The 26,553-nt window shown below is 47.2% G+C and overlaps 2 protein-coding genes across 2 annotated transcripts in view; one reads left to right on the forward strand and one right to left on the reverse strand.

The window, feature by feature from the left end:
- Positions 1-26,553, forward strand: part of LOC125940047 (uncharacterized) — a 398,764-nt gene that overhangs the window by 68,195 nt on the left and 304,016 nt on the right. The window lies entirely within an intron of this gene.
- On the reverse strand, positions 1,314-22,024 carry LOC119464264 (uncharacterized). The gene is made up of 3 exons (XM_037725174.2): positions 21,811-22,024; positions 11,878-12,099; positions 1,314-4,749 (listed from the first exon to the last, which is right to left on the reverse strand). Exons 1-3 carry the CDS (start codon positions 22,006-22,008, stop codon positions 4,042-4,044), a joined length of 1,128 nt encoding a protein of 375 aa, XP_037581102.1. The 5' UTR covers positions 22,009-22,024; the 3' UTR covers positions 1,314-4,041.

A 26,553-nucleotide genomic window follows, 5' to 3' on the forward strand; every position in this document is an offset into this window, starting at 1 on the left:
AAAATTAAATTATGGGGTTTTACTTGCCAAAACCACGATCTGATTATGAGGCACGCCTTAGTGGGGAACTCCAGAAATTTGGACCACCTGGGGTTCTTTAACGTGCACCTAAATCTAAGTACACGGGTGTTTTCGCATTTCGCCCCCATCGAAATGCGGCCGCCGTGGCCGGGATTCGATCCCGCGACCTCGTGCTCAGCAGCCCAACACCATAGCCACTGAGCAACCACGGCGGGTAAATGAAAAGGAGTGTCAAGAAATAGCATATCATGTCCACAATGCTAACTAGTTTTTTTTATTGCAAGGCACACAAAACATATACAATCATGACAGATTGTATATGCCCCCGAAGAAGGATTTTTTTTTTTTTCGTTCTGCTGTTTTTGGGCACACAGTCGCAACTGTATATATTCTGTGCCTTTTTCAATAAAAAACTACTATTGTGTAAGCGCTAGTGTGCAAGCGCTCGTCCGTGTCTGTCGTGTCTTCGTGTGTATATATACTTTCTTGCACTATCACTCTTTTTCCCTAAAACTTTTCAAAATGACTGACAACTTCACAGGTGTTTTGTCTGCATCATGATCTCTAATGTGTGAACAACTTCTAATGCCTCCTGTTTGACCACCTACAAAAGCAAGCCTACTTTTTTGCTGCCTCATTCGCTCGCACATCCCATCATCTGTACACACAAGTCCAATCTCTGCCTTAATTTTCACTAATTTCCAGTGATGCTACCAGGGAAGCGATGCTCCGAGGTCACCTAGGGCCGCTTGAAGCTCTATCCTAGGTGGCCAGTGCTTGATACTATCCAGTTGCTGACTGCACCATGTTGTTTTGTGTAGTGATCGTTTGTGTAGCAATGTTTTGTATAGTTGAATTCGGTTCAAGGAGCCAGTGAGGTCAAGACCACGTTTCAGTCTGCCACTCAAGCAATCTTTTACTTTTTTTTTATGCTTCCATTTTGTTTATTTCTGCAATGAAAATAAAAAGGTAGATGCGGGGGTGCAGGACCCTGGCATGGATCCTTGCACTTTTTGCGTTATGCCCACTGCAGTGGTGGAAAAGGGCAAGTTCACCTATAGTAACGAAGTGTTGCGCCTTCCCTGTCATTTTGTAATAGTTTGTTGCATCTGTGTACCCACGTAATGTCACAAAGTCTCATTCTATTTGTGCTCAAATATTAAATGATCTTAATTCTTGCAGTCACAACACCATGTGGCATTGTGCCCTTCCTATTAAATGTTTCTCGAAAACTTTCTTATTTTATGCATTGGATTAAACTACAGGGTTGTGAAACAGGATGAGCAGTCATACAAGTTTCAGCATCATTTAATGAACATGATATTCACGCAAAAGAAATGTTAAAACTTGACGAAACAAATTTTTCACCAAAAGAAAATATTTTTGAAAATATTTTAAAAGAATATATTCACAAGAAAACAGTGAAATTTCAGGTGAAACAAAAAAAGGGAGTATGCTGAATTTTGGAAATAAATAACCTAAAGGCTGAATATAAACAATATATCGTTACAAGTAGGATCATTACTAGAAGGGGGTTCAACTGCACCTGCAGACAAAGCAATGTAACTAGAAACAATAGGAGTAGTAAGCAGTGTATTTAATGAAACCAAAGGCACTCACTGTGCTATATGTGATGTGAACTGCTAATTGTATGGAACACTACAGTCCACACAAAGCACCTTTAAAATAAAGATGAGGGTCACTGTTTTCAATCTGTTGTCCAACCAAGATCAGGCAGCATAACAGAACCTGTCAATCACTCCAGTAATACCCCAGTCAGATGGGCAATGTCAGTGGCAATTTCAATGACTACACCTCACTGCAGCTAGCGTCACTTTGGTAACACGCAGCTGGACAGGTAAGTGTAATTCTGAATTGATGGCAGCGTCGTTCGGTAAGTCAGCCGTCACATTATAGATTTGTTATTTTACGCAACAGCGTAGTGCATTCACTCAAAGTGATTCTAAATTTACCCTTGTGACGGGGGTATAGAAAGGTGTGGCTATCTTGAAAATGACAGCAACGTCTATTTGCATATGCGTCGAAGCCTTAACTCTACAAGCGAAAGCCAGTTGTTCAAACACGGTCAACTACGTCACAACTTAGACCGATGGTGTGACAAATAATGCACAGGTGTGAGTGAGGAGATGCACTGCAGTGCAACACGTGACAGCGCTGCACATGTGAGGGTCAGTCCAGAGGAGGCACTGGAGAGAATCACGTGACATTGGTGCAGTCACCCAAGATGGAAGCAGTCACCCAAGATGAGGCACTAGGGTGTACTGCTCGGCAGAGGCTCACCACAGCTATCAGAAAGAGAGTCAACCAAAGCAAGGTATGGAATAAGTTAGGACAGCGAAAAGAATACACAGGAAGGATAGGGACCAGAACAAGCACTCACTAACCCCTGATGTATTTCAGGAAGAAGTAAAAGGAAAGTTCATGGTCTTCCTGAAATACACTTGTTAGAGAATGCTTGTGCTTGTCCTGCCCGCGTTCTTTTAGCACTCTTTTAACACGTTCTCTGCGACATGGGCCACGAGTGGGTCACGGCAGATATTCCTCCTGGTGTGGATGTGCAGGGCTTTCCTGCATTGCACAAGTGACGTATTTGCTAGAAATCGATAGAGAGGAAGAATTCTTGTTGGTTCTGATTTCAAGTGGTGTCATCTCTCTGCACTGTTGATGAAGTTTCAAAGGAGAATAACTTCCTGGTGACTCACTGGTGGGTCCCGATGTAGCAGAGGAATATGACATGTTACCCGCCGGTGGGTCATCGTGCACAGGAACCGAGACTTCAAGAAGTGCTGCTGCAGTGAACATGGTCAGTATGCCAGTCAGTATGCCATGTGGTCAGTATGCCAGGCGCCAATATGCCAGTCAATCACAGCTATTCACCAAGGTAAGGCACCAAAACGCCAGCCAATCACAACTCAACTATGGCAAGGTACCAACCTGTCTGCCAATCCCAACAGTCCAACATACTTAAACACAGCAATGTTCCAACATGTTAAAATAACTCAAATTACAAATAAATGCATGTGCATATCATTATTCGATTTGATATTTGAATAAGTATTCATATTCAATTTGTATTAGAAAATTTTCCTATTTGCGCACCCCTACAAATCATGATCGGTTGCTAGTGGCTTTGTGAATGCCATCAAGTTACATTCTGCACAGTGTCAGCCCTTCACACATCATCAGCAATCCATACAAGATTCTCTCCTCCAGCAGGTTATAAGTTCCCTTTTTGAGGGTCACTTTGCAGAGAGCTTGGCTTGCAACTTGGGACAAAGGCTACAGAGTTTGGGGCAGAGGCATTAATGCTCTTTTCAGCTACCATACACTAGCTATGTGATCTGGTAAATGTCCTGTGCACCAACCTCCAGGAACACAATTGTGCGAGCAGGCAACATAGGCTATCCTGTTTTAGTTGAGACATCCACCCCTGATTGATGGATACTCGTTACACTTTCTGTGTAGAAGCAGTTTAGTACATCTTGCAATATGCCTCGCGGAAGCAACTATACAGTCACTTGCTGCAGTGGCACACAATGATTCCTTGATACTGCTCGCCATCCTGAAGGATAGCGACTCACGCATTTTCAAAGCAGGGCTCCTTTAACAGTGTAATGATGAGTACTTTTTTTTTTTTTCAGTTCCTTGGTCTGTGCATCAGATCTCTGCCTTGCACTGCGCTGACGTTTCGTGCACCATCAGCAGTTCACATCAATGGTGCAATGCTCATGTTTCCATGTTTAAGCACACAGAGGCTTTTCATACAAATGAACACCAGAAGGCGTCATAGGGGTGTTCATCGGTACCCTGCTGGCTTACTGCACGCTACGCATCACATCGTTCTGCATTGCACCAAGCCCCTGTGTACAGTTGTGGAGGTGTTTGCACAACGATCAGCAACGCTCCCATGACACTGCTTATCGTCTTTGTCGACAGAAAGTTTGCCATGACTAGACACAAGTCTAAGGTTCTCAATGAAGAGCACAGAGCTTTTCATGGCTACTTTTTTTCTTTGTCTTTCTTGTCACAGTGCGTCAAGTGCCAGAACTCTTGCTGAATTTCGTCAATCTTTGGGAACTCGGCCATGCAGGTCGTGCACGTCGTCCATGCCACTGCCACGTGTGGATGGTAGTTCTGCACGAACAGGCGGATGTCGTAACTGTCAGTGCTGAGGCGCTTGAGCGCCGGCATCGACTCAATCATCCTGCTCAGCTGCTTGGGCATCACGCACAATGCCGGCAGTGTCCAGTCCGTGACAAGGGTGAGCTGTTCCATGGCCAGATGGATGGGCCGTTGGTACGACGGCCAGCGGACATACGCCGAGATGACCCCCTCGCCATCGAGGTAAAGCCTGGTCAGGCCCTCAGTGACGCTAAGGAGGGTGAAGAATGTGTCTTCCATGATAGAGTTGCTGATCTCGAGCGATTTCAGTTTCGAAAACATGCCAGGTTGAATCTTCTCATCGCAGATGTAGCAGCACAACAGGGAGAGGCACTCGAGGTTCTCGCAGGTTCGGGCAATGGTCGACAGGTGCACCCCTTTGAAGCACTTTAGCGTCAGGTGCGTCAGGGGCAGCGCTCGCAGCATCCTGGTGATGTAAGGGTCGAAAGGGCACATAACATCTTGGACGGCACACATTATGTTAATGCGCTTCAGCCGAGAGAACTCCGTGATGCGAGTAAGGACCTCCGGGGATTTCGTCGTCACCTGCGCAACAGATTAAATACATTGTGGGGCTTAAAGGGACACTAAAGGCAAATATTAGGACAAGCTTAAGTGATAGATTAATGCTCGAGAGCAACTAAGGCATCAATATTATCGAGAATAGAGCTTTGGTAATTGAGAAATGGAGGTAAATGCACGACACAATTTGAGATTCCACCAGAACATTCAAGTACTAGCCCGATGATGTAGCGACTCCTTATTTTAACATTCTGACACTAGTAAATTCTGACATTAGTTCTCAACCACTCATAATAAAAAAATTGATTGATTCATTGATTGCTTTTTCTTGCTCCGTCACAGTACAGTGTAACAGGAGGTGGAGGAGGGAAAAGCCGTTCGAATGACGGCTTGAGGGGTCCTTCGCCCCCTTTACCGACAATTACAGCAGCTGCAAGAGAGCGCAATATCGCAGCAATGTGTTTTTTAAGTTACAGATTGTTTTAAATTAAGGGGTCTCAAGTGCCAAAACCAAGATCTGATTATGAGGCATGCCGTAGTGGGGGACTCCGGAAAATTTGGACCGCCTGGTGTTCTTTAACGTGCACCTAAATCTAAGTACACGGGTGTTTTCAGCATTTCGCCTCCATCGAAATGCGACTGCCATGGCCAGGATTTGATCCCGCGACCTCGTGCTTAGCAGCCCAACACCATAGCCACTAAGCAACCACGGTGGGTTACACATTGTTTTAAATAATAATGAAGACATAAAAAGAAAACTGAAAAACATGACTTATACAACAAAGAAAGCTGCTGCAATCTACTACACTTAAATAAAACACTACCTAGTTTGTACAAGAAAGAGCCGCCAAGTTCTGCTGCACTTAAATAACTACAGTGTACGCGCGCTAAACGAAACTCGCATAAACGAAAACGTCTCTTAAACGAAACAATTTTAAAAAAAGTAATTGGTTTTCTATAAAATGAGTACTGAGTTGCGCTCGACAAACGAAACACCATTTTGTGGGCAACACGGATAAACGAAACCGAAATCGGCCATCATTCTGACTTTGTTACCGTCGCTGTCCAGAATCCAATCCAATCCGATCCGGTACACGGCAGCTGCATTCTGACGCCATTTTGCACTTTGTGTTATCGAGCGTTGGTGCGCACGAGACGGTCTGGTGCGCCGCTTACTACCTGCGTGACTCTCTGCGTGCACTATGGAAGGAACCGCTAAAAAGCGCCCGCATAATGCACTGACTTTAAGCGCCAAAATGAAAGTTCTCGAAGACTTCGATCGCGCCCAGGAGTCCAAGACGGCTATCGCGAAAAGGCATGGCATCCCGAAGTGCACCCTTTCGAGGATTTTGAAAGATCGCGAAAAGATTCAAAAGGCTTACAACAGCGGCGCTTTCACTCCCGGTAGGAAAAGGATGCGTCTGGCCGACCACGAGGACCTCGAGAAAGCACTTTTCCTGTGGTTTAAGCAGCGCGCGAAAGCTCCAACCTTCCAGTGACCGGGCCTATTTTGGAGGAGAAAGCAAGAGACATCGCACTCCAAATCGGGATTGAAGACTTCAAGTTCAGTGACGGCTGGTTAAGCCGTTTCAAAAAGCGCCATGGCCTCGTCTTCCGCACTATAGCAGGTGAGAGTGCCGCGGTAGATCTGAATGTTTGCGCCGACTGGCAGCAGCAGAAGCTCCAAGACGTCCTCTCAACTTATAAGCCCAGCGACATCTTCAACGTGGACGAAATGGCGCTTTTTTATAAACTTCTTCCCAACAAGACTCTCAGCTTGAAAGGTGAGAAGTGTACAGCAGGAAAACAGAGCAAGGACCGCGTTACTGTTCTGGTGGGAGCCAATATGGACGGGTCCGAAAAACTGAAGCTTCTTGTCATCGGAAAAAAGCAAAGAGACCTCGGGCTTTTAAAGGTGTGAAAGGACTCCCGGTATTTTACGAGGCAAATACCAAGGCTTGGATGACCCAGGCAATTTTCGAAACCTGGTTGAGGGAGAGAGATGCAGAGTTCACCAAAAAAAGCAGAAAGGTTGTGTTCATTGTGGACAATTGCCCAGCGCATGGTGAAGTGCGAGACCTGAACTCTATTCGGCTGGAGTTCCTCCCTGCCAATGTGACAGCCGTGCTCCAGCCAATGGACCAAGGCGTTATTCGAAATTTAAAAGTGCTTTACCGTCGCCACATCCTTAGAAGGATGATGCTGTATATGGAGAGCAACAAAGGGTACACCACAGACCTCCTTTCTGCCATCCACATCTTGGCCCAGTCATGGGACGAGGTTGCATCTACAACCATTCGGCGATGCTTTGGTCACGCAGGCTTCCTTGAGCAAGTGGATGCAAGCCAAGAAGGGTCGGATGCAAGCCAAGAAGAGTCTGACGCCGACAATGCTGAAGCAGACACTGTTTTTGATTTGGTGGCCCAGAGGTGCGGCTCTGGCACTGGGACAATGGATGAGTACGAAGCTGTTGATGATGACGTGGTCACCTGCCGTGAGGATACTTTAGTTGACATACTAAAGGAAGTCGAAGAAGGCACAGGTGATGAAAGTGAGGAGGAGATGGACAGTGACGACCACCAGAGTGCCCCACTGACTTCAGAGGCAAGCCAGGCAGTAGAACTTCTCCAGCGGTACTTCCAGAAGGAGGGCTGCTTGGAGCATCTGTGCAATTTAAACAAGATGAATGCGTACTTGGTGAAGCAGTCCCACACCAAGCTGAAGCAAGCCACCTTGCACAGCTTTTTTGGGGGTTGCGACCCTTAAACGAAACTTCTAATAAATGAAACAGATTTCACTGTCCCCGTCGAGTTTCGTTTATGCAGTAAGAAGAGCCACTAATTCTGCAACACTAAAATGAGACACATCTATTTATTTGCTATATTGTAACCGTTTTAGAATTCGTGGAAGAGTACACTGAAGCATTTGAAAGCCATAAGTAGTATGAAAATAAGAAACTTTCTATATTTCTGTTTTTCTTGTTTCATAGGCCTTTTTCTTTAAGCAAAGATCCGCCACTTCCATGAACAGAAAGTTGAGAGTTTGCAGCTAAGGCAGTACTCTCGCAAATGTATAGATAGAGGTCGTTCACTCTGATTATCATATATTTTTTATATTATATATTATTTGATTATGCTTAGAGGATAGGTGATTGCATTGTTTTATAAGGCAGAAGAAAGTGCTACTTGTTTACTTTGAGTATTCAATTCTTAGAAAAAAGAACTTTTTGACGATAACCTTGACAATGACTAGAGCAGTCAGAAGGTTTCATTTTCGCTCGACTATGAGCTGCCCGCGCTTTTGAGTTTCAGTAGTTTCATTATCCCATACAGAAAAACCTTGTTAATTTTACCCTCATTAATTTGGAAAATTGGATAACTTGGACTCAAACTTTGGTCCCGGCAGGCGTATGGATTACTTAATGCAATGAAACTCGTTAATTCGGACGAATTTGGTCACACATCGGTTAATTCAGACAACTCTCGGAGCTCGGCAAGCGCGGAGCGCCGCAAATGTCAGACGCAAAAGAGAAAAAACGGTGTTAGCGTCCACTGAAACGATGTGCATTGCCATCGTGATCAGTGGAAATCAGTGCCATTGGAAGCGTACTGCGCGTGTTTAATAGCGGATAACCCAAACGCACCGCTGTTCCCTGCTGCTAACGGCACGAAGTGAGTGTCATGTTTTACTTTGGTGGCATCGTAGGCATCGTTTCCAGGTGCCTCTGCACCAGCTTGATTTCGTTTCGGTTTCCTGTCACTGCCTTAAAGCACTACAAAACAGGAAAACTACAATATGTGCGTTTCAGGTCGCTTGAACCCCACCAGCTTGATGCGCGTCGGCATCTCATAGCTGCACTGCTTCGCATGGAGTGGTCACGTCAAAACTTGCACCGAAATGCCCCGCTCGAGAAAGCTGCTGACCCAGGCTGAATGCGAGTAACACAAACGTAAACTTGCCGAAGCCGCAAAGACGACAACTTGCGTCTCGGGCCGCACGGGTCCTACCAGCTCGACTCGCACAGTTTCCCGGTTAGTAAGCGTTTTTCTTGCATTTCTTTTTTAGAATGCATGAATGAGGCTCTACTGCATTTCAAGCCCCTAGGGCAATAAAAGGCAGCGTTCTGACTGGTGTTGAAGACCACAGTTGAAGATAGCACGGGCTACTTTGACGGCACCCGCTGACGCCATATTTTTTTTTTAAACGACTCTTTTTCGGAGCCATCTCAACGATTCATTGGCAGATCGAGTTGCAGTGGTCTGCTACTACATCCTTGACCTTCTGCATCCGAAAAATGCCAATAAAATGGTGCATTCTCTCTAGCATTCGCTTCTTCAAACTGCCAAATGTTACGGACATTTTTGCAGTCCCTAGAAAGTCAGAAAATTGGAAGTTTACTGTAGATGAATTACCCAGGAAAATGTGCAATCTGAATTGTGATGGTGTGAACTGACTACAGCTTAGACTACTTATATATAACAACCATTTATAGCAGTGCAGAGCCGGCTATAATGCGGCCTTTTCTGACTCGCGTTTACACTTCCACAGAACTCCATGTACAGTGTAGACTGCTTATAACGTAAGTCGCCGGAGTCGCGAATATCCGCACTATAAGCGGTACCGCACTATAACCAAACAAGAATTTTCAAGGCCCGCACATATGCAAAACATGTGCACCGAGCCGCCACGCGTATGCGACAGTCGAGGAATGCGGCTAGAACGTTTGCTTTCAATTTACAGTCGAATCTCGTTAATTCGAACCAAATCACGCGATGGCGCCTCCGACCGGCATTGCTCCGGCTTAGTAAAAGCTTAGGAGAGACCTCTCAATGTCGCGCGCGAAAAAAAAAAAAAAACGCCGCGGAAATTTCACCTTCTCTCAAATGGCAAGGTCGCCGATTCTGCGCTGCACCGGAACATGCGCGTACATGCCGACATCTCAGCCACGCTACCGTAGCCACGCATAGAAAATGGCAGTGAACCCTTCTTTCTCCTTTATGCTTCCTCTACTTTGTAGTCACGTGTTGACCTTGCACGCTGCGGCTACCCCAGGATGGCCAACGAAACTGCCCACGCTGGCAAACGCCCGCTTCCTGATAACGACAGAAAACGAAACTTCGGGGAACTGGCGCCGGGCCGGCTGGAGCGGCAGCGCCTGCACGGTGACGGGCGCACACAGTGACAGTCGAAAGTGAGGGAGCTACGAGGAAGGGCGAGGGGAGCCACCGAAGCAGCGGAGTTGCCGAGGCAAAATCCGCTTCCCTGCTGCCCTCCTCCCTCACATTCCACGGTCTCCGCGTGCGCCCTTCGCCGTGCCGTGCCTGGCGCCGCCCGCTCCCTGAAGTTTCGTTTACTGCCGTTATCGTGAAGCGAGCGTTGGCAGTTTCGTGGTCCTCGCTCGCTATGCGCGCCGTGATATTTCACAACTCGCATTCAAGATTCTGGTTTCAGCCTCACTGGCTGTTCGTTCGCACCACGTGCCCTTCTCCTCCACTTCGTCTCTTTCTTCCTCGAGCACTCCTTGGGGCGCCCGTTTGAGGGGAGCGTTCGCCGTCTCCGCTGATTTCCGTACTCCCAGGCAGCCGCACTGTAACCGGTATTTCGTTTCCCGCAACTGCACTATAAGCGATATGTGTATACATGGAGTGCTATGGGAAAATAAACGGGAGTCTGAAAAGACCGCACTATATCCGGTCCTGCACTATAAGCGGCTACGTTATAAGTGGTCTATACTGTATAAGCATGGTGCTTATAGTGCAGTCGTGCGATACAAAATAGGTACCAATTAAAATGCAAAAAAATCCCACATGCAAGTGCAGTAGCGATCGCGCTTGGAAGAGCGACGAGGGTGATGCGAACGAGAGGGTGGAAACACAGAGCAAACAAACAAGGAATGAAAAAAAAAAAAAAAAAGGAAAGCGGTAACATTGCGATGCAGCCGTGCAGGGGTTGCCTAGGCGATGGCGAAGCCTTCACTGGGCCGCTTATCAGCGACGCGCCTTCCGCACTGAACGCGTGCGCATTGTCTTTCTTTGGTGGCTTCGGCTCTTCAGTTAATTTTGTGTTCGCCAGTCTCGTCGTTGTGAAGTGCAGATATCGCGCGTGCAACCCTGACTGCTGTCAGTTTGAGCGGTGTGCGGCAAATATAGTTCCGAGCTTGTAGGCTTTACGTCCACATGTGAGCTTCCGTCGTTCCTACCAGTATGCGCACATATACAAGCTTGGGAGGCGTTCGCAGTAGGTGCCACAGCTTATCGCCAAAGAAACCAAACTCTGATTCACATGGGCTGCTGTCGGTTTAGCTTGTGCGTGTGATCACAAGTCCAATCTTCTACGGGTACAAAGATATCAAGGGCAAGCTTCCCGTGATGGCATGCCACCCGGCACCGCCACTGGCTAGGCCTAACCAGCGCGCTTCGTCGAGAGTAGCTGACCAACGTTGCTGTTTGGTGCCGAGTCAATGAAACATGTCGCAGTGGCTGTAGAGCACTTGTAAAGCGGAGGAATCACCTTGACAACGAAAGTGAGGACACACATGGCACGGGCAACACTCGAATGGCGGCCACTTGGTTCTGGGTCGCCATGTTTTCGACATCGCGGATCAGTCCGAGAAATCGAAGGAGACACTGTAAGGCGTCCGAAATTTCAGTCGTCGTTCTACAAAAGTTTTGTGAAGTTGGTGGCGGTGCAGCAGGGAATATTGAACAAACGAGTGGGTCTGAAAATTTAGTATGCGATTTACTTTCCTCTATGTAGTTTACTTCTTTGTGTTACTTTGCCTGCTTCATGCGAAGACCGCAATTTCTCATACTAACCTTTCAACGTTCGTAAATTTAAACGGATGCAAACATCCTGGTCGCATGCTTCGATTCTCAGATACGCGCGGCTGCTTGGCCTGCATGTGTTGCAGGTGTACAACCACTAAAAAAAAAAAATGTTGTTTTGGTTATGATGCATTACTGCTAATAGTGTAACTTTAGCAATTTACGCCATAAGCGATTATGCTGTTATTTTTAATGTTTGCTGCTAAGAATGAAAAAAAGGAAATCTATGAAGAAGAAATGCACCAGCAAGGTTCTACTGCATACACTTATATCATGTGACTATAAACTGCTGCACATGCCTTAGCTACAGTCTGGCTGAGGCACTTACCTGCAGCTGCTCGAGGTGCGGGTACCATTCGACTGCCTTCCTGATGCAAGCCAGGCTTGCCTCAGCCATCATGATGGTACTGTTCGATCGTAGACAGTGGGAGCCCAGCGTCAGCTCTCGGCATTTGCCAAACAGGGGCGGCAGCGGCGCACGCGGCGACTGTGTCCGAAAGTTGTCCGCGAGCATCACAATGTCCTCCAATGGTGCCTGGATTTCTAACAGCTGCGAAAATAACAATAGTTGCAATTTAGCGGCAAATGCGAGAGATATGCGTCAGGATTATGTTGCACCTCTCTGATGCCCTGAATCAATGATTTAAAGTCTTCCCCATATTGCAAAGTGTTCAGGATCTCACTCAACACACGTCCTGCCTCTTCGAAGAGCAAAGTGCTACTGACCGTCTGCTTCGGACCACCGTCAGGTTGACTATATATATATAGATATATATACAGGGTGTTTCAGCGAACACTTTCACAAGTTTTTAAAGGTTGCCTGTAGCAGATAGCACAATTCTAGTTCCTGAGCTGGTCTACTCGAAGACGCGGACATTACTTGCAAAAAAAAATTGAAATGCATTAACCAATTAACAAAACTTCACTAATCAAGTTTCTAACTAGTTACCCTATGGCTCATATTGCAATTTACAATTCTAGCCACGGAGTTCGCAAGGCGGATCCACTTGGAACGAATTCTCAGGATGACGCCAGTTTTGAGAGGAGGCACCGGCGACGCATCAAAGCAGATACATCACTCTTTTAAACCCAGGATACATGGAGCGAACTTCCACGGTGAAATTCACCCGGCAGGAATAGATGCAGTGGGGCGCCGCCGACGGTTTGCTGGCATCGCATACGTGGAGCACAAAAGAGGCGGACACCGCCGCACGCTTGCCGCGTATCTGTCAGTGCTGCCAGACTCTATGAATGTATTTTTTTGAAAACAATATAGATAGTAAATAGGCTTTTTTATTGCATCATTTGTTGTTAATGGCTATGCAACCTAGAAAAAAGTTTCATAGATGTGCTTACAAACGATTTCCACACATTTCAGTCAGCTGTAAGGCTGTTAACGGGCTGGCTTTGCGTCATCTGGATACGTTGAGCGGTGGCACTGCGGAGCGTAGACGTTGGAGAACGTTTTGTGGTTCTCCAACAGCGTCGAGTTCACTTTTTTGTGTAAAAACACACTGTAGTGATACATGTCTACTTAAGTTTAAGTTCCTGTTCTAAAGCCTCCTCCAACAACAAGCATTTAGTACTGCAGGTGGAGAGGATAAAATTATCAAAATTTGGCATGAAATGGACCTGCCAGCGGCTCTAGTTCTCGATCCCCCCAGGTATTCCATGCACCGTCTGGGCCCATACAGATGCAAACCGCCAGAAGACCAGGCATGGTCGGCTTCTTACTATAATCTGTCATCCCTCTTTTCCCTTGTAGTGGACAGTGTGCTTCGCGTCCGCGAAAGAAGAAAAGCTCGACATCATGGCCGCAACATCAGCTTTGTTGCCCGACGAATAACATGTTTGCTCGTTCCGAGTCTTCTGTTCCCACAAGTTGGTGACCTCGGACGCTTCCCACATCGCAACTATTCGTCCCGCCGCTTCTCTTCGACGTCATGGAATCGAACTCCCAAGACAATGCCACACCTTCCATCGCCACACTCAAACTTCCCGAGTTCTGGCCCGCAGAAAGTGAGCTCTGGTTTCTCCACATCGAAGCGCAGATCCACCGTCACCAAATCACATCGCAGACGGTCAAGTACGACTATGTCGTGAGTGCACTCAGCCCGACCACCACAGCTTTGATCCGCGACGTTTTGCTCACTCCCCCACCCTGACAACCCCTACAACATCCTGAAACAGGAGTTACTACGACGCACAACCGACTCCAAGTTGCGACGCATTCAACAGCTTCTCTCATCAGAGGAACTTGGCGACTGAAAGCCGACCGAACTGCTTCGCCGCATGACCCTGCTACTCGGAGGCAATTCATCTTCAACGGACTCAAAAATCGTCCGCGAGCTCTTTCTTCAGCGTCTACCGAATCGGGTACGGATGATTTTATGTGCCTCACCTACGGCAACGTCCATTGAAGACTTAGCAACAATGGCAGACCCGATCATGGATACTTCCCATCCTTTCGTATCTGCCATCAACCGTTGTCAGGCGCCCGTCTCGAGTCCGTTACAGTTAGAGCAGCGCTTTGACGAACTCAGCTCCTCAAACGCACAGCTTGCCTCGCGAGTGCATCAACTAACTACTGAGCTAGCTACCTTGTGTTTCTCTGCGAGTAGAGACCAGTCACGTCGTCGCACGCCCAACCAAAGCAACTCCCACTATTCCAATGCCGCTATTTTTTGGTACCACGCCCAATACGGCACTCGTGCATGTCAGTGTCGTCCACCGTGTAACTTTTCGGGAAACGGTCGGTCCAGTCACTGATGACGGCAAGTGCTACCGGCCCTAGGTCAAGCCGTCTTTTCTATGTCACCGACCGTGTAACGAAAGTTCGCTACCTTGTCGACACAGGCGCAGAAATTTGTGTGCTCTCGCCTACCTTTGACGACCGAAGACGACATCGCCACGACACATCCTTTCTAACTGCGGTCAACGGTTCTAATATTAGAACGTATGGCCAGAAATCAGTGACCCATCTAGGACTGCAGCGTCTCTTTCGATGGCTATTCACTGTCGCTGACGTCCACGGCCCCATCATCGGTGCAGATTTTTTGTGGAAGTTCAACTTGGTTGTCGACCTACGCCTATGCCGCCTGCTGGACTCAACGACAAACCTGTCGGTACAAGGCATCACCACAACTGCACCGCCCTTGCGTCTCCTACAAGCACACACCCAGGTATCGACACCTTGGTTCACCATCCTACATGAATTTCCAGAGTGATTTCAACCCCCCTCACCTGATTGCCCAATCCTGCACAAGGTCACGCACCACATTGTCACGAAAGGACCACCAGTATATGCCCGACCCTGTCACTTAGCACCTGACCGCCTGCAAATTGCAAAACAGGAATTCGATCACATGCTCGAGTTGGGTTTCGTTCGGCCTTCTGCTAGCCCTTGGGCATCCGCTTTACACATAGTTCCAAAGAAGACAGGTGATTGGAGGCCATGTGGAGATTAGCGCGCGTTAAACAAAGTGACGATTCCCGACCGATATCCTATTCCTCACATTCACGACTTCACCGCTTCGCTTCATGGATGCTGCATATTCAGCAAAGTGGATCTAGTTAAAGCTTACCATCAGATTCCTGTGGAGCCTTCCGACATTCCCAAAACCGCAATCATCACACCATTCGGCATGTTTGAATACGTCTGCATGCCCTTCGGTCTCCGAAATGCTGCTCAAACATTTCAGCGGTTCGTTGACCAAGTGCTACGCGGGCTGACTTGTTGTTTCGTCTATTTAGACGACATTCTCGTTTTCAGCCGATCTGCTGCAGAACATGAATCGGACCTGCATTCGTCTACTGCGGACCTGAATCCAACGTCTCCGTCAATACGGACTCGTTATCAACGTCTCGAAGAGCGAGTTTGGCGTCGATTACCTCGGGCATCGAGTTGATCAACGTGGCATCCAGCCCGTCTCACTCCGCGTTCAAGTCATTAAAGATTAAAGTCATTCAAGTCATTAAAGAGCAACGCCGCTAAGCAACATCGCTGCAGAATTTGTTGCACAGGCTCTTGTGCACACCTGGATCGCTCGTTATGGCGTGCCACATACCATAACGACAGACCGAGGGAGACCCAACTTGAATCGTCCCTCTTTCGGCCTCTCTCCCTCCTTCTAGGCGTAACACACATACGAACAACGGCTTACCACCCCAGTTCCAACGGCATGGTGGAACGCTTTCACCGTCAACTGAAGGCATCACTGCGTGCGCAGGACTCAACAATGCCATGGACAGAGCACCTGCCTCTGGTTCTACTAGGTCTTCGCACCACGGTGAAAGAAGACACACAGAGTTCATCCGCAGAGCTAGTTTTCAGCACGACACTTCGTGTACCTGTCGAGTTCTTTGCCTCGGAACCGACATCAGCTGAGCTACACTCTTACGCCGACCGCCTGCGAACTACTATGGCTACTGTCGTACCACCGCCGCTTCGTCAGGATTGCAAGACCGTTTATATGAGCCCATCATTACTTCATACCAGCCATGTCTTCATCCGTCACGATGCCACTCGCACTCCACTACAAGCACCTTACAACGGTCCTTTTAAAGTCCTCAAGCGCGATCCTAAGTACTTCATTCTCCTGGTTAATAGACGCGAAGAGACAATAGCTATAGACCACTTGAACGCAGCTTACAGGGACGCTGGCAATGCCATCTCAAGCAGATAAACCGCTCGACGGCAATGCCTTCATCGTTAGGGGGGGAGCCATGTAGTGGACAGTGTGCTTCGCGTCTGCGAAAGAAAAGCTCGACATCATGGCCGCAGCATCAGCTTAGTTGCCCAACGAATAAAATGTTTGCTTGTTCCAAGTCTTCTGTTCTCACACCCTCAAGCCACTCGAGCAGAAGAGACTTTTGGTTCTAGTAGAGCAGGGGTGATTTCTGACCAGAGAAGCGCAATACCAAACTTTACAAGCACGCGCGCCCCTACAGCCTTCATATAATTGCCTTCACTCACGGAGCATGTCCCGTAGGAAGCTCACCGAGCCTGCCAGTGCCCTGCATATGTGTGATTAGTTTGGTCTGCTGCACACCCCAGGACAAACAGCTTGCCGTGAACCCTTCTGGATGTTATTTGCACAAGGGTCCCCTTTTCTATACGAACGCTGACAACCGTACGTGCAAGCTGCAACACGGAAGCCAGTAATTTGTGAACGTATACGTATTTGTCTTTTTAATTGCTTTTGTACGTTTAATTTCTTTTCTCGTTATTGTTACCCGCCTTTACAGGAACTAAATCTAGGCAGCGATTGTACTAATAATTGTGGGTTGTATCTATACGTCCACGTACACACTGCACGCTCTGTCTTCTCAAAGACACGATCAGTACCAGATATTTTCAATGTGCGGGCAGCAACAGGAGCGAGTGGTGTCCGATTATGAATAGTGCACGTCTTAGTCTCTTTCGGAGTCCTAAAAATAGGGAGTCACTGCAACTGTGGCGGCAAAACATCAAAGTTGGCGACAATGATTTGGATGATGCCCCTGTAATCTGCGAGCGGCACTTCGAAGCGTGCTTAGCTAGTCGAAATATCACGCAATGTGCCCCAGTTGACAAACTATGCGGTGCTATTTACAATCTTCCACAATTTAAAGGTGACATTCACAAATGAGCAGCTTTCTGGGAGCAGTTTGAGCAGACTGTTCATCTCAACAACGCTATATCAACAATGACAAAGTTTTTCTATTTATGGCATTATCTTGCGGGGGAAGCCCGGCAGCAGCCCATTGCCGGTTTCCCGACTTCCGAAGCTTGTTACGCAGATGCCGTAGACCTTCTCACAAGAACGTTTCAGCAATTGTAAAAGGATAGAGCAGCACCACCTGTCAGCGCTTCGCAACCTACCTCATGTAAAGTCGGGAAGCGACGTAGAGCCCTCAAGCAACTTTATGATGCCGTGCAATTAAATATCCGCTGTCTGACTGCACTAAACTCTCAGTTTCTCTGCAATGCTGATTGATATTCTACAGAAGGCACTGCCATACGAGATCATTCTAGCATATATGCGAGGAAAGCGGGGTCAGACTTTAAGACAACATGAGTCTGATACGAACGTCTTGGAGCCAGCACTGGCAGTTGCAACATCGAAAGCGGAGTTAAAAAAGCTGCACATGTTCACACGTATTGAGTTAGAAAGCCCAGAACAGTGCAGACCATCGTCACAACGATCTGTCGATGATTGTGCTGAGAGAACTTGAGGCACCAGCACCGCTCCTGTATTGCACAGTGCGCCATACAGCTAGAGTGAGTGTTTCTTCTGTCGATAAGAAACACAGTACACGCGCCTGCAACACCAACCTCTTTCTTATTTCCAAAAAAGACGATCTAGCTAAGGATAACCGCTGTTATAGATGTACATCACGAGGTTACCCAGCACGGTCTTACCACGTCAAACTTACGTGCTCAGTTTGTCACGGAAGACACGCCTTGAGTTTGTGTGACTCTAACTACAGAAAGAAAGACACTACAGCGGAAACTTCGCGACCAGCGGCAGCTTCGGGTAGCACAGCAGGGATAGTATCGTCGCAATCAGTAATGCTATGCGACAGAGATTCCACAAACGTTTGAGCAAAGACGGGCAGAGAAGTGTACGTGCAGAGTTTTACGCCTTTGTCATTAAAAATAATAGGTCCAGATACATCAAAGGGATTCCGGATGGAGGCAGTCAGAGAAAATGTCATTCTTCACAGAAAATGTCACTGTAAAACTGCAACTGTAGGTACTGGAAGAAACTCGAATTGCATTCAACACGTTTGGCAACGCATCCCCAAGTCATGCTGAAATACGAGAGGTTGTTGAAGTACCACTGCATGGCCAACACTGTTCCAACAACCATATCGCTCAAGCAATTGTGGTTCCAGTTATCTGTCATGACATTGCTGCGCCGACAGCTGAAAACAACTTCATTCAGAAGCTGCGATGTGAGGGCAAATTTCTTGCCGAAAAAAAGAATTTTCTTGAAGCGGAGACAGAGAACGGGCTCAACTTGTTGATAGGAGCTGACCATCTTTGGAAAATCATGATGGGAGAAGTTGCAAGGAGCAAAGTAATTCAAGGATTGGCCGCAATCGACACGGCATTTGGTCGGACACTGCAAGGGCCCAGTTGCCAAAAAGTCTTTCTTGACTGCGACGCTAACCTTATGGTCTGCGTTCTGCGAGTGAAAACGATTAGAGACAATGAAACAACCTCGCAAATTCTCCAATCGTTCTGGCAACTCGAAGCAATGGACATCGCAGATTCCGGCGAACCTCCCTCAGATGAGTCCATGGCACGCTTCCAAGGAACAATTCACAAGAAAAATGGCAGATACACCGTGGCGCTACCTTGGAAGGACGATCAGAAGCAGCTACTTAGAAACAACTGTGATACTGCACTCACACGTCTACAAAAACTGGCAGAGAGGCTATTGATGAATGGACGATTATTGGAGTGATACGAGACAGTCATCCGGCAATATCTGAAGCAACGACACGGTGAAGTGGTACCTCAGAATGTCCCTAGTGTTTCGGCCACCTATTATATGCCACATCGTCACACGCTCAAGGCTTCCCATCCCTTGCAAGACTGCCTGTATAAAGAGTTGAACCTCAATCCAGATTTGCTACAAGTATGATGCTCATCGTGGGATTCGACGCATTTTCCCTGCGTCATGTGGACAGACTCAACGATTACACTGAGCTGGATCCGGGGTGACCTCGATAAGTTGAGTCAGTTTGTAAAGCCTAGAGTGACTGAAATCGCCAAAGTTGCTGACCCACTGCTATGGCGTTACTGCCCAGGAGAAGACAACCCGTCAGATTTATTGACTAGGGGCGTATCTGTAAAGACCCTCCGTAGATGTCACAGCTGGTGGAGGGGACCTGAATGGTTATCCCAGCCAAGATCAACCTGACCTACAGACTCGGACATGACCACACAGATCTACGTAGAGTCAGAGTGTGACACACAACATGTACTTCTTCAAGTACCGAGAAAAGTTAACACCCTGATTGAATTAAAGAACTTTGGCAACCTACAGAAGCTCCTGCGCATCACCACCTGGGTATTTTCGATTTGTGTATTGAAGCCATTGTACTCATACGTCGCTCAGTGTAACTATTTCGACAGAGGAGATAAACAAGGCTGAAATGTTCTGGATCTGTCGTGTCCAGCTCAAAGTATTTGCAAATGACATTGAACACCTTCGGCTTAGAGACACCTTCAAGAAACACTCCGTACTGCGCAATCTTCTCTCTTAACTGGATCAAACTGGGCAGCTTCGACTTGGTGGCCGACTTGAAAGAATGAAAGCTATGTATGATGGAAAGAACCCGGTTATTCTACTGCAAAGGCATCCCTTCATGGCCTTAGTGGTTACTGAGGCTCACTGTAGAGCTTTACATGGCGGTGTGGCAAGCACTGATGCAGATTCGACAGCATTACTGGGTTACACGTGCTCGACGAGAAGTTAAACAGATCATCAGTGCTTGCTTTCTCTGTGAAAAATACGTGAAACCTGTAAATGTGCAATATGCACCAATGCCTGAAGACAGGCTTCTCACATTATGGCCGTTTGAAGTTGTGGGATTAGACTTTGCAGGCCCACTATGTGTAAAGCGACATGAGACAGATGTAGTTACATCAAAAGCTTATGTTCTGCTGTTGAACTGTGCGACCATGAGAGCAGTACACCTTGAACTGACGAGTGGAATCTCTACAAGCTCCTTCTTGCTAGCGTTTCGTAGGTTTCTGGCTTGTAGAGGAGTGCCCGAAACACTGTACTCTGATAATGCTCTCACATTTAAGAGAGCATCGCGAGAGCTATGGGACATTTGGAACACCCATGAAAAGCTCTCCATTTGCATCTTTGTTCTTGGCGCATTGCATAGAGTGGAAGTTTATCATGCCAGGTGCGCCTTGGTGGGGCGGCTGGTGGGAAAGACTTATCCGATCAGTCAGGTCATCTTTACGCTAAGTGCTGGGAAAGAGCAAGCTCAACAGCGAACAAACTGAGACTGTACTGCTGAAGGTAGAAGCAGTTATCAATTCAAGATCCCAAACCTATACGTATACGGACACTAGAGAGCCCTCTCCACTATGTCCTGCTCATTTTCTGGTCGGACACTCATTTCTTGCCTCTCCAGAGCGAACCAACAGTGACGACGAAACTCGAAGTGCTCAGGCTACTCAACGTGACCTCAGCAAGAAGTTGCGATACTGCCAGAAGCTCGTGGATCACCTGTGGATCCAATGGAAGAAAGAGTACCTCCTCGAGCTGAGGGCACTTCACCTCTAGCCAACGCATTCTAGTAGCAGTCTACAAGTGGGTGATGTGGTAGGCATCGAGGAGCCTAACATCTCTCTTTAGAGGTATTTGGCCACTGGGACAAGTCGTGGACGTCTTCCCTGGTCAAGAAGAATAATCCGAGCCTTCCGTGTGCAAGCTTAAGATGGCAAGTTAATAAGAAGGCCAGTACAGAAATTGTACAAGATCCAATAAGACAATGCTACTGAGGGGCGGAAGCAGGTAGAAAAAGACTAATAAACGTGCGCAGGCAGGCACTGCGAGAAAATAAGTGGGAATGATGAGTAGCTCTCTGTCTGGTTTCTTCGCGTCTCGTTAGTTTTCCACAGCATGTATTACGTATCGACAATATTCAGACTTCACTACTTGCCTATTTTGATCATGGGCAGAGTTGTGGCAATGCCTTTAGGCCCGTCACCATTTGATATTGCAGCTACTTCAGATCTCAAAGCTTAGTAACAACACGCCAATAAGTATCCCAATCACAAAAACTTGATACCTCTCAGGAAAACGTGAAAACTTGCCACTTGTCAAGTGCACATTTGTTGTCCACCCTCCAGCACGCTCCCACATACCAGCATGGCACTGGACAATAAACGGCGCTCTGATCGCAAAATGGTGGCACCGTCGATAAAACAGTCTATACAATCTCAGCTCACCCAACCTACGCACCCACCACAGATTACCTCCAAGATAGGGAGCACAGGCTGCATACGTGCTCAGTTGCGCTGACAGCCATGCACAGCCACAACCTGGCTAGAGGTGTAGACACTGCTCACCTGCCTCGCTTTGCGCGTGCTTGATCACATTTTGCACTGGAGAATCAAGAGCTGTGGTGCAGCGTGTCATGAGCTGGTGCATGTGGTGCAGTGAACCATGCGTGAACTGAACAGACCCACTGGCTTGGAAGCGATCAATGTTTCGTAGAAGGCTTCAACGCGAAAGATCATTCTTACCATGGGACAGTTTGCCACCAGTGTGGCAAGTGTAACAGGGCAAAGCAAGAGATTTTCGGTGCCGAGCGCCGGCATGGTGCCCCAGATCTGGCAGAGGCGAGACGGGCATGCCATCTCCCACACGTTGTCTGACCTGCCCATCAGCAGCATCAGGTTGTGGTACAGGATCAACCTAGTCACCCTGGAGAACCAGCACATCAAGTCTTCTACCGGGTCCCTGCATGGGCCTAGCTGATTAGCACCGGACAGTAACACTGGGCTCAAGAGGAAGGTTTACACAACTCTGATTTCCCCGTTCAGATACATGTGAAATGTTCTCATTACACAGCCACTGAACCGATTTCAATGATATTTGTTGCATTTAAAAGAGAAAGCTAAATTTTACCAACATTATGAAGCAGAATTCTGACTTAGGGCTTCAAGTACAAAAAACGATGAAGATCGGCAACTACAAAAAAACTGAAGCACAATGTTTACAAATCTCTAACTCAGTACCAGCAACAGTCATGGCAGTTTTGTAAACTGTATCTGTTAGAGGTTTTGAAATCGACTAATTTGATATATGGGTTAACAGCTTACATCAAATTGTTAGAATGCCTATGAGGGCTTTGCAAAAGCTCCATTAACGATCAGTGGTGTACAATACATTAATTTCTTCCACTTCAGGTGTCTCAATATAAGTGCACATTTTTTTTATTGGCAGGTGCGATATTAAGTATAAAATAAAAATTTGAAGGGCCAGATTAAAGTTACACACTCAAGAGTTGCTAGAGATTAATCTTTTCATTCAGATGCAATATACCTAATCAAATTCGGTGCTGTGGATGCAGAGAAAGATTATTACACCATTCCTATGTATTTAAACAAAAACACCTGAGATAATTAAAGCTTCTTCGTTCAACGGACACTCAGGTGTGGTGTCGTGAAGTGTGTGCTTTCCCGATCAGGTGGTGCTAAGCGAGCTAGGTAAGACTGGCCTGATTACGTAGGAGCAGGCAAGGTACTTCAATGCAGCATGAAATAACGAGAGAGTTCCATTTTGTCTATTGCCTTGTTGCATTCCTTCAGTCATCACTGCCTCGGCGCACTGCGGCGCAGTTCAGCTGCCTGAGCATGCCTGTTCACCGGCAACGCCCCCAGCTCGGCAACACAACATCAGGGCGTCCCTTTGAGGCATAATAAATAATGTCACAAAAACGTTTAAAGCCACAAAAGATTAGACAAACCCATGTACTATCACGTCCAATATGAGCTGCAGCGCATGAGCCGCGAACATTGGCTTAGAGACACTGTCATACTCCATGCCTCAGGAGCATGAGATGCTTCCGAGAAGTGGAGAGCATTTCATAATTCCAGTGGTGCATTACCCCCGTGCTTTCTGTCGTCTGCTTTCTTCATGATGCTATAATATATTGGCCCGCCGAGCGGTGATGAATTCCTTAGCCCTTAAGTGCAGCCTGCTCCATCATGGCGCACCGCAGCGCTATCGTCGTAATTTCTCTCGTTTTTTTGGATGTTTGCCTTTTCCTTTGACTTTCCCGCTGCTGCTGGCTGCTTTTTTTGCCAAATACTGGGCCATACTGAAAGTAATGTCGTCATCACGCCGTCGTCGAAATACCATCGTCAATCCTGTTGGCTCCTAGCCAGTCTTGCATGACTGGCCATTACCGGACATAGTGCAAACAAACACCGGATATACTGCAAATCAAGAGAGTCCGACTGGCCAGTACCAGACATAGTGCTAACAAGAACCAGATATAGTATGAATTAATCTGGCCCGTGACGGCAAGTGATGCACATGAGCATGGATGTGAGCTGCAACACCAAGATGCCGTTGTTACCATGCTGACATCGTCATTTCATTGCCTTCATGCTATTGTGATCATTCCTTCACTGTCAAGTCGTTGTCATCTTTCCGCTATTTCGACTCTGTGGCACACTGCCGTCTTCAATCCGTCGTCAACATGCTGTTATCATTCCATTATTGGCATGCCATTGTTGTCATCACAGGGCTGCCGTCATGGTCGTTCCACCGTTGTCACTTTGTTGTAGTGATTCCACTGTCATTCCCTTAGTTGCACTATCGTCGTCATAACATCGGCATCACACTAGCATCAGCATCGCATTATCATCACGCTGTTGTCACTCCAGTGTCTTCCCATGGTCAGCACACCATTGTCACCACACCATCATCATCCTGTGGTCATCACGCCATCCCCATCACACCCTCGTCGTCATCCCATGGTCATCACACCATTGCTGCACCAGTGTCCTCTCATGATTGGCGCGCTGTCATCACACCATCATCTTCATGCTGTGGTCGTCACACCATCCTCATCATTCCAGCATTGTCATCCTATGGTCATCACCACACCATTGTCAACTTGTCACCTTCGCCATTCCACGGTCAGCGTGTCATTGTCGTGATACCACTGTCGTCACTCGAGCATTGTTATCCCATGATTGTGATGCAACTGTCGTCATACCCCCATCACCACTCCAGCACCATCTCATGGTCGTCATACCTGGTTGTCACGCAGTCATTATCATGCTGTTGTGGTCGTTACACCGCGGTCATAATGTTATACTGATTTCAGTGTAGTTATGCTGTTTTTCTCATGCCTTCGTCATCATTTTATTGTCGTCGTTGCATCATCATGCATGTCAGGTGCATGATCGAGTGCAACATGTTTATGTTGAGCAAAGCGGTACCCACTGGAAATGTCTACGTGAGTCGTGTGGTTTTAACTTTGAAACAGCCACCAAGCAGCAACACCATTCTTCACAAAAAACAATAAAAGCTTCCCTTAAAGCAATTCTCACAGTGCATGAAATTCATGATGGAGTGATAGCTGCTCAGCGGGCGAGTTTATTATCGCTCCGCGAAGAAAGCAGATGACGGAAAGCAGTGAGTATGTGAATCGTTGTAATAGCAGCACCCTCTCCACATTTTTTTCTCAAGAGTATTGCCATGGCTCGCACGTTGAAGCTCCTATTGAACGCGATAGTACTACCTTTTACTCCCATGGTAGCTAAAGAATTGCAGTGGCAGTGTTCCCTTGAGTAATTTTTGTAGGAAACATTATGGTGAGTATGGAGCACAAGCAGCACTCAGCGAAAGCTGTCCACACTCTAGCAACAACAGGTGTAAAATGACTGGGAACCTGGCACCACCAGAGTGGACCAGTGGAGCAACTAGACAGGCATTTCAAAAATAAGGGATGCCATGGTGAGCTTGCCTGTTGTGCACGATGATCAGCTCCTGTACCTTCGAGACAATGTCCTTTGCAGCGGCGAGGAATCGCTTCGTTGACTTCAGGGCAGGTAGACCAGCAAAGAGCACTGTGGTATAGCACTGCTTAATGAGAAAGCTTCGGCAGCTTGCAAGACCTTCCTGGTTTGTCGTGAACACAGAGCGGCTGGCGTTGGCTGTCAGTTGGTGAGGGATGGCACAGTCACTTGTCAATGGCTTCTCCAGCTTCAAGATGACAAGGCCTTCACTATTGGCAAGCTCGTCGGGGTCCCCCACCTCCCCAATGGCTCGCATCATGTCCTCCCAGCAGCTCATGGCTGATAAGTTGGTTCTCAGTCAAAGTTGGGGACCAACCCTGGCTTCTGCGAGGAAAAGAAAAAGAGACGTATAATGTTAAAAATGTACCGACACATATTTCCGAAAATGTGAAGAATCCACTATGTGCTTTTCGCATGTAAGAGGATGACATTTAGCAAGTATTATGGTTGGGAAACAAATAAATGATGTTTTAAATTGATACTAAAGTTGGTGTCTAGATGCTGGAGCTAGCATTTCTTAAAATCTCAAAAAGCTTTTAGAGTTATGCATTCACAGTCTTAATGAGATGTTGAAACCCGGTGCGCCATTAGCACTAAAAAAAAATTCAGCACTACCCATCTCAGGATGACTGTGGACGGTAATGCGTTTAGCATTCAATCAATATAGTGACACAATGTACTGCCGCTGTCGAAACGAGTTATGTAAGAGGGGTGTACTGCAGCAGGACTCCTCTTTCGTGCTTCCCTAACGATACTCGGTGCCATCTAGCACCACTATCGTGAAGCCTGCTAGTAGCCTTCGAAATGCATGGCGCGCCAGCGTGTGCAAACGCTTGGAAATGAGTCATGCGGTATCCGGGCTCCTCTCTCATGCTTCTTTCTGGACATGCTGCGCCACCTAGTGGCGCTGCTGAGAAGTGCATGCATGGCCTCCGAGACGATTAACGCAGTGGGCTGGTGCCTGCGAACGTTGAGAATTGTTCCCTCGCTTGCCGCAGACTCAGTGACCCAAACTGACGAGAAGGTCATTGAAGAGGGGCACACACTGAATGCTTTCATAGCACAGTACTCTAAAGTGTTGGCATGAAAGACATTAATTGAAAAGCGGCACATGCCTAGTGCATTTGTGGCGCAGCCTGCTAAAACGTCTGGTTGCTGTCCCTTTAAGGACGAGACACATAAATATCCAGAAAAAGTGTTTATTTTCTCTCTAAATGTGCAAAACACATCAAGAATAAGCATAATAAACAAAAAAAATACGGAAATATTTTAGCAATAGGGGGAAAAACCCAGGCAGGAAACTGGAAGTGGGCTTCAACCCAAGCCATCACGGGCTCCGTTTTCACTTTGTAGAGGCAGCTCTTGTCATATGTGAACCATAGGTGTACATTTCATTACCTTTACATCACATGTGTGACACCACTGCAGCTGGATATCTTGCATCGGCCTGTC

This window comes from Dermacentor silvarum, chromosome 9 (assembly GCF_013339745.2).
Source record: "Dermacentor silvarum isolate Dsil-2018 chromosome 9, BIME_Dsil_1.4, whole genome shotgun sequence".
Taxonomy (NCBI): Eukaryota; Metazoa; Arthropoda; class Arachnida; order Ixodida; family Ixodidae; genus Dermacentor; species Dermacentor silvarum.

Coding starts and splice junctions, on each gene's coding strand:
- LOC119464264 (XM_037725174.2), bottom strand. CDS start 22,008: ATGTGCTGGTTCTCCAGGGTGACTAGGTTGATCCTGTACCACAACCTG. Junction 12,100..21,810: donor TGGTGGCAAACTGTCCCATG/GTAAGAATGATC, acceptor TTATTTTCGCAG/CTGTTAGAAATCCAGGCACC. Junction 4,750..11,877: donor CGCACCTCGAGCAGCTGCAG/GTAAGTGCCTCA, acceptor TCTGTTGCGCAG/GTGACGACGAAATCCCCGGA.